The 13,685-nt window shown below is 37.6% G+C and overlaps 3 protein-coding genes across 9 annotated transcripts in view; 1 reads left to right on the top strand and 2 right to left on the bottom strand.

The window, feature by feature from the left end:
• zfyve26 (zinc finger, FYVE domain containing 26) overlaps positions 1 to 5,058 on the bottom strand; it is a 30,393-nt gene extending 25,335 nt beyond the window's left edge. For 4 of the 5 annotated variants that reach the window (XM_058795552.1, XM_058795551.1, XM_058795553.1 and 1 more), the window contains exons 1-7: positions 3,746 to 3,851; positions 2,960 to 3,235; positions 2,619 to 2,694; positions 2,425 to 2,505; positions 1,054 to 1,543; positions 328 to 452; positions 10 to 174 (exon numbers count right to left, since the gene is read on the bottom strand). In XM_058795552.1, the coding sequence (XP_058651535.1) occupies positions 10 to 174; positions 328 to 452; positions 1,054 to 1,543; positions 2,425 to 2,505; positions 2,619 to 2,694; positions 2,960 to 3,150 (1,128 nt within the window). In that variant the 5' untranslated portion in view covers positions 3,151 to 3,235; positions 3,746 to 3,851. Of the gene's footprint in view, positions 1 to 9; positions 175 to 327; positions 453 to 1,053; positions 1,544 to 2,424; positions 2,506 to 2,618; positions 2,695 to 2,959; positions 3,236 to 3,745; positions 3,852 to 4,816 lie in introns of those variants that run through there. The other variant, XM_058795550.1, reaches the window with a different exon arrangement.
• Positions 5,005 to 8,101, top strand: si:ch211-10a23.2 (Galectin-related protein A-like). 2 transcript variants are annotated; one of them, XM_058795555.1, is made up of 4 exons: positions 5,005 to 5,142; positions 5,491 to 5,579; positions 6,678 to 6,867; positions 6,963 to 8,101. In XM_058795555.1, the coding sequence occupies exons 1-4, from the start codon at positions 5,116 to 5,118 to the stop codon at positions 7,104 to 7,106; spliced, it is 450 nt and encodes a 149-aa protein (XP_058651538.1). In that variant the 5' UTR covers positions 5,005 to 5,115; the 3' UTR covers positions 7,107 to 8,101. The 2 variants fall into 2 exon arrangements, with proteins under 2 accessions (XP_058651538.1, XP_058651539.1); XM_058795556.1 differs by having other exon boundaries at positions 5,039 to 5,142; positions 5,451 to 5,579.
• Positions 8,102 to 9,054: 953 nt separating this feature from the next.
• Positions 9,055 to 13,617, bottom strand: plek2 (pleckstrin 2). 2 transcript variants are annotated; one of them, XM_058794762.1, is made up of 11 exons: positions 13,509 to 13,617; positions 12,917 to 13,066; positions 12,564 to 12,775; positions 12,301 to 12,465; positions 11,552 to 11,742; positions 11,381 to 11,472; positions 10,367 to 10,554; positions 10,160 to 10,261; positions 9,997 to 10,080; positions 9,819 to 9,897; positions 9,055 to 9,583 (listed from the first exon to the last, which is right to left on the bottom strand). In XM_058794762.1, the coding sequence occupies exons 3-11, from the start codon at positions 12,618 to 12,620 to the stop codon at positions 9,456 to 9,458; spliced, it is 1,086 nt and encodes a 361-aa protein (XP_058650745.1). In that variant the 5' UTR covers positions 12,621 to 12,775; positions 12,917 to 13,066; positions 13,509 to 13,617; the 3' UTR covers positions 9,055 to 9,455. The 2 variants fall into 2 exon arrangements, with proteins under 2 accessions (XP_058650745.1, XP_058650746.1); XM_058794763.1 differs by having other exon boundaries at positions 12,917 to 13,000; positions 13,509 to 13,600.
• Positions 13,618 to 13,685: the final 68 nt, after the last annotated feature.

Below are 13,685 nucleotides of genomic sequence, written 5' to 3' on the forward strand. Positions count from 1 at the left end.
ACTACTAACCTGTTGGTTATGCAGGACTCTTAAAAGGGTTTTGGCAGAATCCAGGCTTTGACAATGCATCCAGCCCAACAACAACAAGAGGCGGGACAAAGGCTGAAACTCAGCCTGCAATAGTGTTTCCAGTTTGGTAAACTCCTCTCGCTTTATGAGATCTAAACCAGTAAGCTGCAAACAACAAGGATGTATCACTGCAATTATAAAACTACAGGAAAAATTGTGTTGCTTTCATCTATACACTTTTATAAATGTTGTTTTTAAATTAATGAAACGATTTCAATTCACACATTCACTTATTTATTGGCCTCTGTTTGCACCTACCAAGACCTGCTCCAGAAAGTGCTTTCCAGTGCTCAAACACTCAAAGTAAATGGCTTTCCACACCAAACGCTTGTCACCATGACAGCACAAGCCAAACATGACCCTTTCCAGATCAGGCAAGTCAACTAGAGGGAAATAGAGATGAGGTTTTGACAAGCAACAACACAATGATGTCTGCTTAAAAAAAAAAGATCACATGCAAATGGTGTGACAACTGAACATGGTTTGGGAGGGAACTATGACCACATGAGCAGAAGTGTGAAAAGTCAAAGTAAAGGAGGTGGTACACACACCAGTAACAACCTCCTTCACTTCCTTAAAACACAAAATATACATTGGAATCAATATTTATGGTGGCTCAGATTTGCCTTTTAAGACTTTAAATTACTGTTGACCTACAGTTGCTCTAGTTTTTGTTTCCAGATACAATACCATCAAGACATTTATAATGTCACAAAAAATGTATTCCAAATAAATGCTGTTCTTCCGAACTTTCTACTCAAAGAATCCTAAAAAAAAAAATTGTAAAAAATGTATTATAGTTTCCTAAAAAAATATTGCGCAGTACATTGTTCATTAACAAAACAGACAAATATATTACTAGCATTTCAATGTCAGTATTTGGCTTCAAGATTCATAGGAAAAAAAATGACAGATTATTACAGAAACAAAATGTGATTCCGCACCTGATTGTCTGTATGATCACAGTCAACTTAATTGACTCACCCTGTGTATGTGGAGCCTCTCTTAGCAGTTTCTCTTTGAGCAGTCTGAGTGCTGTGGAGCTGTATGACGTCAACAGAGCCTGACCCTGGGGCCTCAGCAGACATCCCAGAATTCTCTCCTCTGTCATGGGCCCTTCTCTAGCCGACCACAAACCCTTCCACAGGGTCTCTAGCTGAGCATTTGACCTCTCTGGCCCCCATGGTGCTAAGGCCAGCGCTGAACACACCTCTTCCACCCATTTCTCGTTCCTCTCTTCCACAGGCACGTTCACTCGCTCTGTGAGATGCTGGATGAAGACATCCTGTAAGGCGTGGTCTCTGGAGTGGCCTGAGTGCTGAAGGAAGCTGATGAGAGAGTGGCAGAGCCGCGGCTGCTGGCGGTTTAAAAGAGAACGGAGGCAGGATAGAACAGCAGCGCTCAGTGGAGGGGTGGAATCACCTGGAATCTTTCCCTTTACTTCCTCAGAGTACAGGAAGGCTTCATGCAGCTCCTATGGAAGATATAGAGCAAAGTAAAGACGGCATGAAACACAAATTGTGATCATTGTTTCTTCTTTATTGTGATGTATATCTGAGTGAAATAACTTCAAATGTGAAAAAAATGTAAGATGACACTTGATTTTGTAGAATTGATTGGATTGTTGGATTGCTGTCATTTGTTAATTGCTGAGATAGTTACAGAGAAGAAAAGTTGTTGTAAGGGGCGGCACATTAATATTTTTGATTAAATATTATGAGAGCACATTTGAAAAAAATAAATATGTGATTTAAAATTCATATAATTTAAAACAAACATATGACTTTTAGTGATAGTGTATAAATCTTTCAGGACACGCACATCATGTCTATAGAGGCTGTCAAAGAGATGATAAACAAATCAGTAAAAGAAATAACTGAAATTTCCACAAAGCATACAAGCAAATTTGCCTTAAGGTGCAATTACATTTACCATTGTTTTGCGAAATTTCAAGGGCAAAATAATTTCAATAGGATTCCATTCCAATTTGGATTTTTGCTTAAGGCAAACGCAAATCTTGATTGAACGGACTTCATACATCACTTAACTAAAGATAATGTCAATTAAAAAGAGTCTATTGCAAAATGAAGATTTTTTTTTACAAGGAAAAGGGATGCAATATTTGTCAGAATGGAAAAAAAAGAGTGCAAAAATAAAATGTTATTATACTGCATGTCTTGCTCAACTGTGCACACGTGCATAACAGTGACTGATAGAGTAGAACCTTATCAGAGTTGAAAGCAAAGGAAATAATCTGAGGTTTGTCAATAAAAAGCCATAAAACAGTGTCAGCACTATCTTACTTTATATGCTACACACTTGAAATCAACATACAGTAGTTGGAATTTGTCATACCTTAAGCACAGACAGTGGCACATCTCCAAGTTCCTCTAGAAGTAACATGAACTCCAGTTCTCTCTTCACAGACCCACTAACCTGCAGAAAAGGAAACCATAATCTGCATCAGGAAAAATAATTACTGATAAAAGTGATGAATGCTTCCTACATGAAGCATCCATGAAAAATTATATCCAGCGGAAAACACACACCTTTATTTTAGCCTGTTTTTCCAGAACTTGAAGCCAATACCAGGCCAGTCTGTGAGGGCTGCCCACTGTTTCCCACCTAGGTATAAACAAAAGAAAAACAGATGTGTTTCCAAAAATATCTTAACTTTAGCCTCTTGAACCCTCAACATAATGAAATTGTAAGTACCTCTTATAATGAAATGTTAAGTATCACAGTTTCCACCAAAAGTTACTGTAACTATTGTAACCACTATCCAAAAAAAGCAAATGGATTTGATTACATTATTGTTCTCGGCATTGGTTCATGTCGTTTATGACTTTAATGAGCATTCCTGTAGTTTATCCCTGTCAGGGTCACTCACCTGAGCGGGTATGGGTGGGTAACGATGGCTTTAACAATGTTGTGTGGGCCATGGGGGTCATCTCCGCTCGCATCGCCGAGCTGACCCACGCAGGCTGCCGCGAGCTCCCACTCACCGCGCGTCAAACACCGCGTGAAGAAGCCGAAGAGCTCGCGTCTGGAGGTCTCTTCTTCACGGCCAAACGGATGCATGATAGACTGTCCGCTTTGATTCAGCAGTCTGCTGAGGTCCACGGAAAGATTTCTGGCCTCAGATGTGCTATGAAGTATTCCACATCTAAAGTAGATAGGAGGGGATGGAAATTGAAAGAAAAAATTATGAGCGGTTTTGTAACCATCTCATAAGTGAGATCAAATCAAAATCAGAATGTATGCCCACATTTTTGCAAAGATCCAGAAAAGCATTTACTTTTAATAAAATAATAATGATAAGATATAATAATACTAAATCCAAAGCCAACAAAAATGTACAGACTTCAAGTGAGAAGATCAGAACCGGTTAATAAGGTTAAAAACTATTCTTAAGCAGAAAAAGTTACAGAATTGATGTCAGCATTTCTTGGATTTAGGCTGTTAACGACTTCCATAACGTATTTACATTGCGATTAGTGTGATTTAAACTTTGGTTTATGTAACAGCTCTTAAAAGTGAAATGATGACAGCAAAACAACAAACACTGCCCACTTAAAATAGTTTGGAAGAGAGCAAATTGGCTACACTGTCAAATGTCAGTATATCGTTTTACGCTTATGTACAAGAATTAATAAATGATTAAATTAGCACTCACGATTTGAGATCGTCCTTTATATCTCAGACTAGAGAACAGCGCGTTCAAAAGCGCTTGCCATCAGCTGTGTGTGGCCATGAGAGCCGAGTCATGTGACTCAATCAGCTGATCCAGGAGCTGTCAGTTCAAGGGTCAAAACAATAGAAATGAAAGTGGGGTAGGAATGGCAAATGCAATGAAACTGTGGATCAATGGGCTGGGCTTCTAATTAAATAACAATACTTCTTTTTGGTGACAATTAAATTGCTAGTCATTATTTAGATGGAAATAACTTTACTGCGATTGCTGATGTAGTCAAGTGATACCTGATACTTTTCTCAGCGTTGGATAGATGAGCCAATCACAGTCGTTTGTGATAAAGGATTAAAAAACAAAAAACAACAAAAAAAAACATTTTATTTCTCCCGCAGTATTATATCTGTAGTTAATTTTTTGGAAGATGATTGTTGTGACCTAAAATCTTTTGGATTTATTATGAAAATGTTTTTGATTGTTAGTGACCTGGCTTTAGGCAGATGTAAAGTGCGCATGTTTCATTCATAGTTATTCTGTGATTTTATTTTATTTAAACAATGAATGTCTTAACAGTCAGTAAATATCGTCTTGAAGGTCTTAAATCGTAAATATTTTATTGTTTCTGTTGAAGCACTACAGATTATTTGGGTTGATGCCACAATTGTTTGGCAAGATCAAATTATTTTAATTTGAATTGAGAAATGTAAATTGTAATAACAGTCAGAATTAAAAATGCTGACATGCTATTATTGTGGACAAAAAAAAAAAAAAACGTGAGAATGACACTAGGAAACCTGATCAGCAATTTGCGGTTTATAAACCTTGGAAACTCTCTCTGGGAGGTAAAAACATATTGCAGAAACAAAGTGCCGGACTGGTTAGATGGGAATGTGAAACACCTGCTGGGACTTTGGAGCTAATTACGTCTCTTGAGTGTGTTGTCCGTGTTTGTGATTCCACCATTATATAAGCTTACTCCCAAGTGAATTAGGGTTTATCTTGGTATAATTTGCGCCTAGTAATTAAAGTTATTCAAATAAAGAATTCAAAACTTACCTGGTTGGTGTAGGCTAGCGTATTTCTGGAATCACGAGGCTTGGTATATGTTATAATAACGAGCAGAGATTCGTTAATTCATTTTGATATGTGCTGAAGTCACTACTGTATTTTTGTCATCATCACTCCCTGCCTGTGATGGTTACTATGGCAACGCAGTGGCGCGAGGCGGGGTTCGCGGATTCGACGCCGGTCTCGCGCACTGCGATGATCAATTCCGTGCGTGACAGCTATTGTCCTCGCGCTTGAAACGCAACACCTGCACGACTAAACTAAAACCTTTCGCGACAGAGAAAAGCATGACAGATAAGGGGAACATCCGAAACGTAAGTATAATGACAATGATTTTAGAGTTTATCCGCCACAGAGATTGATTGATTGTGCTGGCACAGGGTGGTAGCCTACTCACTGGACTGGTATGTTTGACTGATAAATATGTCATATAGCCAATATTTGAGACTGCTACATTTATAAATTAAACGAATCGGTCATTTACATATTTATATATAATTTGAATATTAAAATAAACTGTAAATTGTGAAAAGGATGTCTTGCAGCGATAGGTTTAAGATATCGTGATTATATTAAATCAGTGCAAATAATAAATAATCTTTCGTATTTTGCCTGACTATAGCATTAGATATTTGAATGACGGTAAAGCACTATTCCTGCAGGAGGAGGACTATGTTGGGGAGATCAAAGGGGGTCTACGGCCGACCATGAGGCTGGTAGTGATGGGTATTGTTCACAAGCAGCCCAAAAGGTTCGTATCAGACACACCTGTCTGTGCCTTCGCCAACACTTGCGTTCATTTGTCCACTGTCACATCAGCACATCCTGAATGACTCGGTTCATTGAGGATGAGACGCGCCTTCACTGCGGTAACACAATGAGCCAGTTGTATGGGGGATTAATCCGTTTTAACGCCTCGAGTTCACACAGGAGCAAAAGAAAACATGGGTGCCAACAGAGAACACTACACATAGAACTCATTTTAAATGCATGTGAGAAAACACCCATTTAATTGCCATACCACGTATGTGTATCTCTCTGTGTGTGTGTGTGTTTGTGTGTGTGTGTGTGTGTGTGTGACTAAAAAATTGGAAGCACACAATTCATTATATGCTTTAACGTTAAGATTTGTACTCATGGAAATGACTAAGTCAAACTTGTTTATTAGATGGGGGTGTCCCGATACTTTTGTCTATACAGTGTGTACTACACAATGTAGCCACATGCATGAAAAAAGTGCTAACTTAAAAATGTAAACATTGAAATAATTTTATTAACACTTTTTACAGTGTATAACGAAGATAAGAAGTAGCTAACTTATTAAAATAAAATGATGTTATTAAAATAAATAAGATGTTTGAGCATGGAATTTCGATAGGGAATACAAATTTTCTCAACAAATTACGTAAATCTATTCTTTTTACTTCTAAAAACACACTGTAAAATTATATTGTCTGGTAACTTAAAGTTTATATATATATATATATAGTGTTTATGGGTTTTTACTGTAACGTTTTTACATTTGTTTTCAATTAAAATGACTAACATTTTTTACAGTGCATTACATTTGGTTTTCCAGCTGTTGTTGTCCACTTCTGTTTTGCCAGTGTGGGAAAAAGGTCAATTCCCATGAAGGATTAGCCACCCTGATCTGGGGGGAAAAAGAAGGGGGAAAAAAAACAGATTGGACAATTCTGGCCATATTTGGCAACTAAGGGTTACCCAGAAACTGCTGGTTCATAATGTGGTTTGATCTGGAGTGTCTCAGATTCCAGAATTGACATGGTCTGTTAAAATGATGCTTGTTTTTAAACTGATGTTAAAAATCTTTTTCTGTCTGTCTCTTTAGTATGGTAGTGTTAGTGGCATGCCAATCTAAAGGAGAGGGGGATGAGGAAATCGAGGGTGATGTGGGTCTAGAGTTGAAGGTGAACTTTTCAGAAAAGGCTGTGCTTCGTAACGCTCGTCTGTCAGGAAAGTGGGGCGCTTCAGAAACCGCCCTGTCTTTCTTCCCCTTTGCTCCAGGAGAATCCTTTAAGGTAAAGAGGTTGTGTGTTTGGAGGTTGTGATCACAGCTGGTAATGTCCCACCATTCTGTCACAATAATGTTGTTTCTCTCTTCTGTCACTCTCAGATGGAGATTGTGTGCGAGCACCAGCAGTTCCGTATTCTGGTGGATGGGCAGCCGTTGTGTGGTTTCACTCACAGACTGACTCAGCTCGCATCTCTCACTGCTCTCAGAGTCCATGGAGACCTACAGCTCACCAAAGTGGCTTGAGCAAGCGAAGAATTGTCTGCCATGATGACATAGACTTTTCATAGAAGCAGCTTAGCTGAGGTTTTAGAATCCTGAGCGTACTGTACACAATTGTCTTAAAGTTCCAGAACTCCCTCAGTTCATTTAAAATATTTAGAGCTCAATTCAGTTGGGTATGTGTTTGTTTTGGTAGGCTAATTGGCCGTTTTGTAAAGTTTCTCCAGTGATTTTTATTTGTAGTGGCAAATGAGGCTGTTCAGTTTGAAATGGTTTTGCGTTTGTTTGGAATCTCTGAAGAAGCTGTGTTACCTCACGTGCAACCAGCTTTAATCAATCCAGATAGCATAAAAATTCTAATTAAGAACGATTTTCTATAAACTAGCTCAGACAGAAGATTTCTTTCACATAGTTTTTATAATACATAATGTACTATCTTTTTTGTTTGCTTTTGATTAGAAATTTTGTTTCTTTGGCTCTTTGATACAGAAGCAAAAGTGCCTTCATTTGTTCCATTAGATGCAAATATACAGTAGAGAACTTTGGGTGTTTTTGTAGCAGTAATTGTTGTATTTCAAATTCACTTGCATTTACACATTTGGCAGATGCTTTTATCCAAAGCAACTTACATTGCATTCAAGGTATACATCAGTTCCTGCATTCTCTTAATCAAACCCATAATCTTGACGTTGATAGACATTCTCTAGAGTTTGAGATACAGGAATGTTTTTTGTTTGCCTGTCTAAAAAATTAGTTAAATCATTCCAACAGAGCAGAATAACTGAGAATTATAAGTGAAACATTTTTTGTTTATCCTGTGTTCATTTGAATGTACTGTAGAACAGTTTTGATGGCATTAGGAACCTAAGGATTCATAACTGACACCCGAATGTTCACTTTAAAATGCAATTCCCTGCGATTGTATTGGTTTGAAGAAAAAGGACTCAAAGTCCATCTGAAGCCTGTACTTGGTGCTGTCAACCTACACACTTAATGCTGCAAATGAAGCATGTATTAAAAGCAAGGTCTACTTGAATGTCTTTTAACATCTAATAATTGCAATATGTACTGTAAACAGTAAATTTTTCTTAAAGAATTTGTAAGAAGACCTGATTATTTAGGTTATTTAATGTGTGTGTGTGTGTGTGTGTGTACTGGTATATATGGTTTACGAGGACACAAATGTGTATAATGACATGGGTACTACAACGTAAACATGGTTTATGAGGACACTTCCTGTGTCCCCGTAAAACAAAAGGCTTAAAAAACTTTTTTTTTTAAATGAAATTAAAAAATTGCCAGTAGTTTCCTGTAAGGGGTAGGTTTAGGTGTTGGGCTATAGCACATGCAGTTTGTACAGTATAAAAACCATTACACCTATGGAGAGTCCCCGTAAACCACATATAGCAGACTGTGTGTGTGTGTGTGCACGCATTTTTGTAACAAATGAGGACATAAATTTGTATAATGACAAGGGTATGACATAGGTATTACAAGGAGAAGGTGACTTTTCAGGACATTACCCCATGTCCCCACTTTTCAAAACGCTGATAAATCACACAGAATGGAGTGTATTGAAAATCTGAAATAGCACAAAGTTTCCTGTAAGGCATAGGGTTAGGTGTAGGGTTGGTGTAGGGCAATAGCACATACAGTTTGTACAGTATAAAAACCATTACCCCTATGGGATGTCCCCACTTTTCACAAAAACAAACGTGTGTGTGTGTGTGTGTGTGAGAAAGTGTGTAGTTGGGCATGTTTGAAAGAGATTGTCAGAAATATGCTCACAGGCATAGTGTGTGTTTTTAAACCATAGCAACAAACCAACAGATCTGTGAAAGACATGAAGTCAGTTCTGTTACCTGACAAAACAGTCGGCAGGTAAAAACACGATAATGGCCCATAACCAAACTGCAGGTATGCACATCAAAGATATGATTGCCAGATGACAACTACACAAATGTAGCTTTTATTTTACAAAATAAATTTCACAATGATCATCATATATGCTTTCAAAGTACATTCACTGAATGTATAAACTTATATCAAACATTAGATACAGACTTTGTCAGGGATATTAAAACTTTAGATTTGGGGAAATATGAATTTTATATGGAAATATTATATATGTTGACTTGAATGAGGTCTCATGCTGGCCCCTTGTGTATGACCTATTTCATTATTACATTTTTATATTAATATTTATTTTTTTATTTGTTACTAGCTGTATAACACTGTTTATTCATTTTCTTTGCACATACACAAATACCACATTTACAACTATTAAAACAGCACAATATTTCTAAACAGATGTGACAGACAAATATAAATTCAGCAAAAACAATAAAATTAACAATACAACCAATGACCTAATTAAGTCAGTTTTCTAATAGCTTGGATCCAGTCCATCCTCTCTTCGTGTGTTGGCGCCTGGATGTAATAGTGCGTGTCCGTCTGAGTGATGATTTTAAAGAGGTTCCCCTGGATTTTACCTTTAACCCCTGAAGATTACAGGAAAGTGACCATTAGCTTCTGTGTTCATAGTGTTTACCTGTAAATATTACTGCTACCTTGACAACAAGACCCAGATCATTGCTGTTCAGTGTTTGCAGTCTGTGGCAAAGCCTTTACTTAATTTTGATTAATATCTGGAATTGCTTTGTAAATATTCATTGTGAAACAGGTAGTCATCAGACTTGAAGAGACTACCACAGAAGAGTTGTAAGTCTGACTCACCTGACGGTATGCCGTTATCATCCAGAGCAGACACCAGACAGCAACGCAGAGATATACTGCCAACCGGAGTGATGTCATCCTGAGAAAGTCAGCCCAAAAATAAAGATCACATGATTTCTTTAGACTTTAGCATAAAATGTACTTATACAGTCTGTGAATTGCAGGTCAGCGTTCTCACCTTGCTGGGGTCATAATAGTGCAGGAAACCAGGCTCCGCTCTCAGAACAAACAATCTCACCTTCCAGTTTTTCACCTTGTGCCCCTGACACACACAAAAAAAGACTGTTAGCATCACAGATAAGCACTTTTCAGTTCAAAACGTCTTATAGTGGAGTGCTCACCTGTTTGAGCAGGTAGCCTCTCTTCACCACTTTCCCACTGAGTTCCACCGCAGACCGAGACTTCTCTGCTTTCACACTGCCTCGCTTGTGGAAGCTTTGGGACTGTTTGAGAAATCATATCCATTTGGTTCAGGACATCTTGTATCTAGTATAAATAAAAAGCACTGAACAGAGAATAAAACAAGAAGAAAGAGATTTGAAACTTACAAAGCAGTAGAGTGCAGTGGAGTCATCTAGGAACTGTTCTCCTAGAGCCGCGTTACGGAGAGCATCTGCGCTCCTTATCCCGATGGGCCGCAGGGAGGCCTCATCCAGCAGTGCAGAGGCTAATGTTACTGCCTCCACACGGGTCAAAGCCAGCTTATTAAACACAAGCCAGTCCACCACTGCTGAGCCTACACATATACAAACAAAAAACAGTCTGATTGTCTGTGTTCACAAGTTCCAGACAGGCTGCCAGTCAGTATGCTGAATCACTCTTACACAGTTACACAATTAGGTGGGCGAGAAGTCACTATCTTTATGAGTGAATCATTCACTCAACAGATTGGTTCAAATACACTGAATCAAACAGGAAAAAACAAGCAACTCATTGGAAGAAGAAAAAAAACAGACAAACTAACTAGATATTGTGTCTAAAAGGTAAGCAATCACGTTATACATCATACACATACAAATTTTGGGGCTAGAAAGTGACTTAGATTGCAAAAATATATATATATATGTATGTATATCAAAGAAATGCTGTTCTTTTTTACTTTCTGTTCAACAAAGATTTCTGAAAAGAATCACAGTTTACACAAAACTATCAAATCAGTATATTAGAGTGATTTCTGAAGGATCATGTGACACTAAAACTGGAGTCATGGCTGCTGAAAATTCAGCTTTGCCATCACAGGAATAAATTAAATTTTAAGCGCAAAAAAAAAATTATATATATATATATATATATATATATATATATATATATATATATATATATATATATATACATTAAATTTTAAATGGTAAATGGTAAAAATATTGCTGTTTTTCTGTATTTTGATCAAATAAATGCAGCCTTGGTAAACACAAGAGACTTCTTTCGAAAACATTTTAAAATCTTGACATTCCTAAACATTTGAACAGGATTTTATCAAAATTAAGGAGAGAATGTAATGTCTTTAATAACGTACATTCATGCTTTATTGTGTAAGATCAGTGTGTTTTTGAGTATCTGACCTGAGAAACAGTTGGTGTAAGAGCTGCCCTGCTCAACATGACTGCACAGCCGGATACCGTTGTGCACATCATACATGGAGTCCACCACCTGACTGATATACATACACATTTAGATATGATATCACAAACACATATTCACATATTGACAAACTACATATATAGCTAAGCTACCTGAGGTTGACATTGTGAAGCTGGAGTGATGTGGATCCTTTAACTTGTGAAGGGGAGGTGGTCAGTGCACCATGTGGATTGAGGTTCTGTACCACTGCACCAATTGCTGCAGCCCATTCGTCGCGTTCCTCTCTCATGCAAGCCTCCAGAAAGTGCTCCTCTGAAGTGCTGGTCTGCAGCTTCATCACCAACTGCAGAGTGTAAAATGTGGTTAGTATGACAAAAGCCTTCAGTCACAGCACTAAACCAACATTTTACGTTCTTGACGATAAGTGCAGCACTGTCTTTTGTAAGAAAAAATGTATAAATGAAACTGGCACAAACAACATGCCACAGAAAACTCCATCACTCAGGGTTTGATTACAGCTGTTACACAACATGGACTATAAATCAAAGACATTGCAAAGATTTACCGGGGGAAATAAAGTTTGCTCCTGTCATGCTAGTGCATGTGAACATTGCAAAACAAAATACTGAAAGGTTAATTCATATGAAGCATAGCCAGAGGCTGTGAACATTTAAAGCACTTACTAAGACACTCCCAGTGTTGGGTTTAGGGTTTAACTGATAAGCCACTTCTCAATACTATTTGTTTGTTGACTGTGGAAATAACCAACTATCGAATTATATTGAGATATGCAATTACTTTGTTTTAAATTCCTTTACAGCAGATAATAAAACTGCACTATATCGTAACTTGTAATGTAGTTTTGTGGTTACGCAAATATTTAGCATAAAACATCACTTACCGGTCTGTTCTCGTACTCCAGGTAAGGGCATGTGATTTTGCAGTCACTCAACGGTATCGTCCCTCGATGGCAGGAATCCCGTTTGCCGCCCTCATATTTATAATACAGAAGTCTGTCCGATTTAAGTACAAACCAACGAACTTTCCAGTTTTGAACCACATGACCCTAAAAATTAACATCATTTGTTAATAAGCCAATAACAATTAGGAATTCATTTGTCAATATGGGTAGATAAAAAAAAAAAAAAAGTTCAAATGTCTCACCCTTTTCACCAGAAAGCCCTCTTTAAGGACGCCGTTATTTTCTGACTCAGTGCCCATGTTAACTAACCGTAGTCTCAATAAGCAGGTAAGCGCTTCATCAGGTGTTTTATAGCTGCTGCAGAATTCCTCAGAATGTGCGTCATTGCGCGCACCTCCTATCGGCGCCCCCGGGTTTTAGGGCACACAATCAACGCTGAGCAAGAAAACTTTGTCTGGGCGTGAATTTGATGAAAAAAAACAAAAAAACAAATAATGTTAAAATAAAAAATAAAAATTGTTTTAAATTATTAGAACTAGTAAAGTTTAATTAAGCAACGATAGAATTAAATGAATATGATTCTGTTAAATCTTACAATGAACACAACTCTCCGTTGGGACATTCCTGTAGGGGGCTGCTTTCATGAGTCACCAAGACGCAGTCAGATTGAGTCATTGATCTAGTTCAGATGAGATTCAGTAATTCAGTGACCGGATGTTTGTTGCTATGGCAGTGCAGTTTAGCCCTGAAAATGACATTGTAAAGCTCATGTACAATTTGTATTTCCTTGATAAAAACTGTAAGCGTTACGCTAATAAACCATAACAGTACAACACCTCACATTAGGCAAAAAAATTGGTTTCATGTTTAGATTAAATTCAGATTTGTTAGAAATGTTATTTGTAATTATCTTTTAGTCTAAATATACAGAGGAGCCCAAGGTTAGTTATTTTTATTTTTTATTTTGTTCCGAATTTGTCAGTATTATAGTTAGGCTATTGTACAGCATTGTTCTGAATGTTTCTTCAGAATATTACCGAATTCTAAATCTTACCGTTACTGTAAACAAGTTTGTGACTGTTAGGAAACGATTCTAACATTCTAAATTACATGATAACACACACAAATTCGGACATAAAACCGGAATTTGCCAACAGGCATGAATAGCTGTGCCGAGACATTCTTACACAATCTGTGTGTGGATCACATGCTCAGACATTAGCGGCCATGTTCCTACATGAACTGCGTGAAGATGGTAATTATGGAGAACACTGCCAAACAGCAGTTACCAAAAAAAAAAAAAAAAAACGCTCTTTCACGGTTCATTCACTTCTGTAGTGCACTAGATGGTGCTCTCGCGCAGC

Source organism: Onychostoma macrolepis, chromosome 13, assembly GCF_012432095.1.
Source record: "Onychostoma macrolepis isolate SWU-2019 chromosome 13, ASM1243209v1, whole genome shotgun sequence".
Lineage (NCBI taxonomy): Eukaryota > Metazoa > Chordata > Actinopteri > Cypriniformes > Cyprinidae > Onychostoma > Onychostoma macrolepis.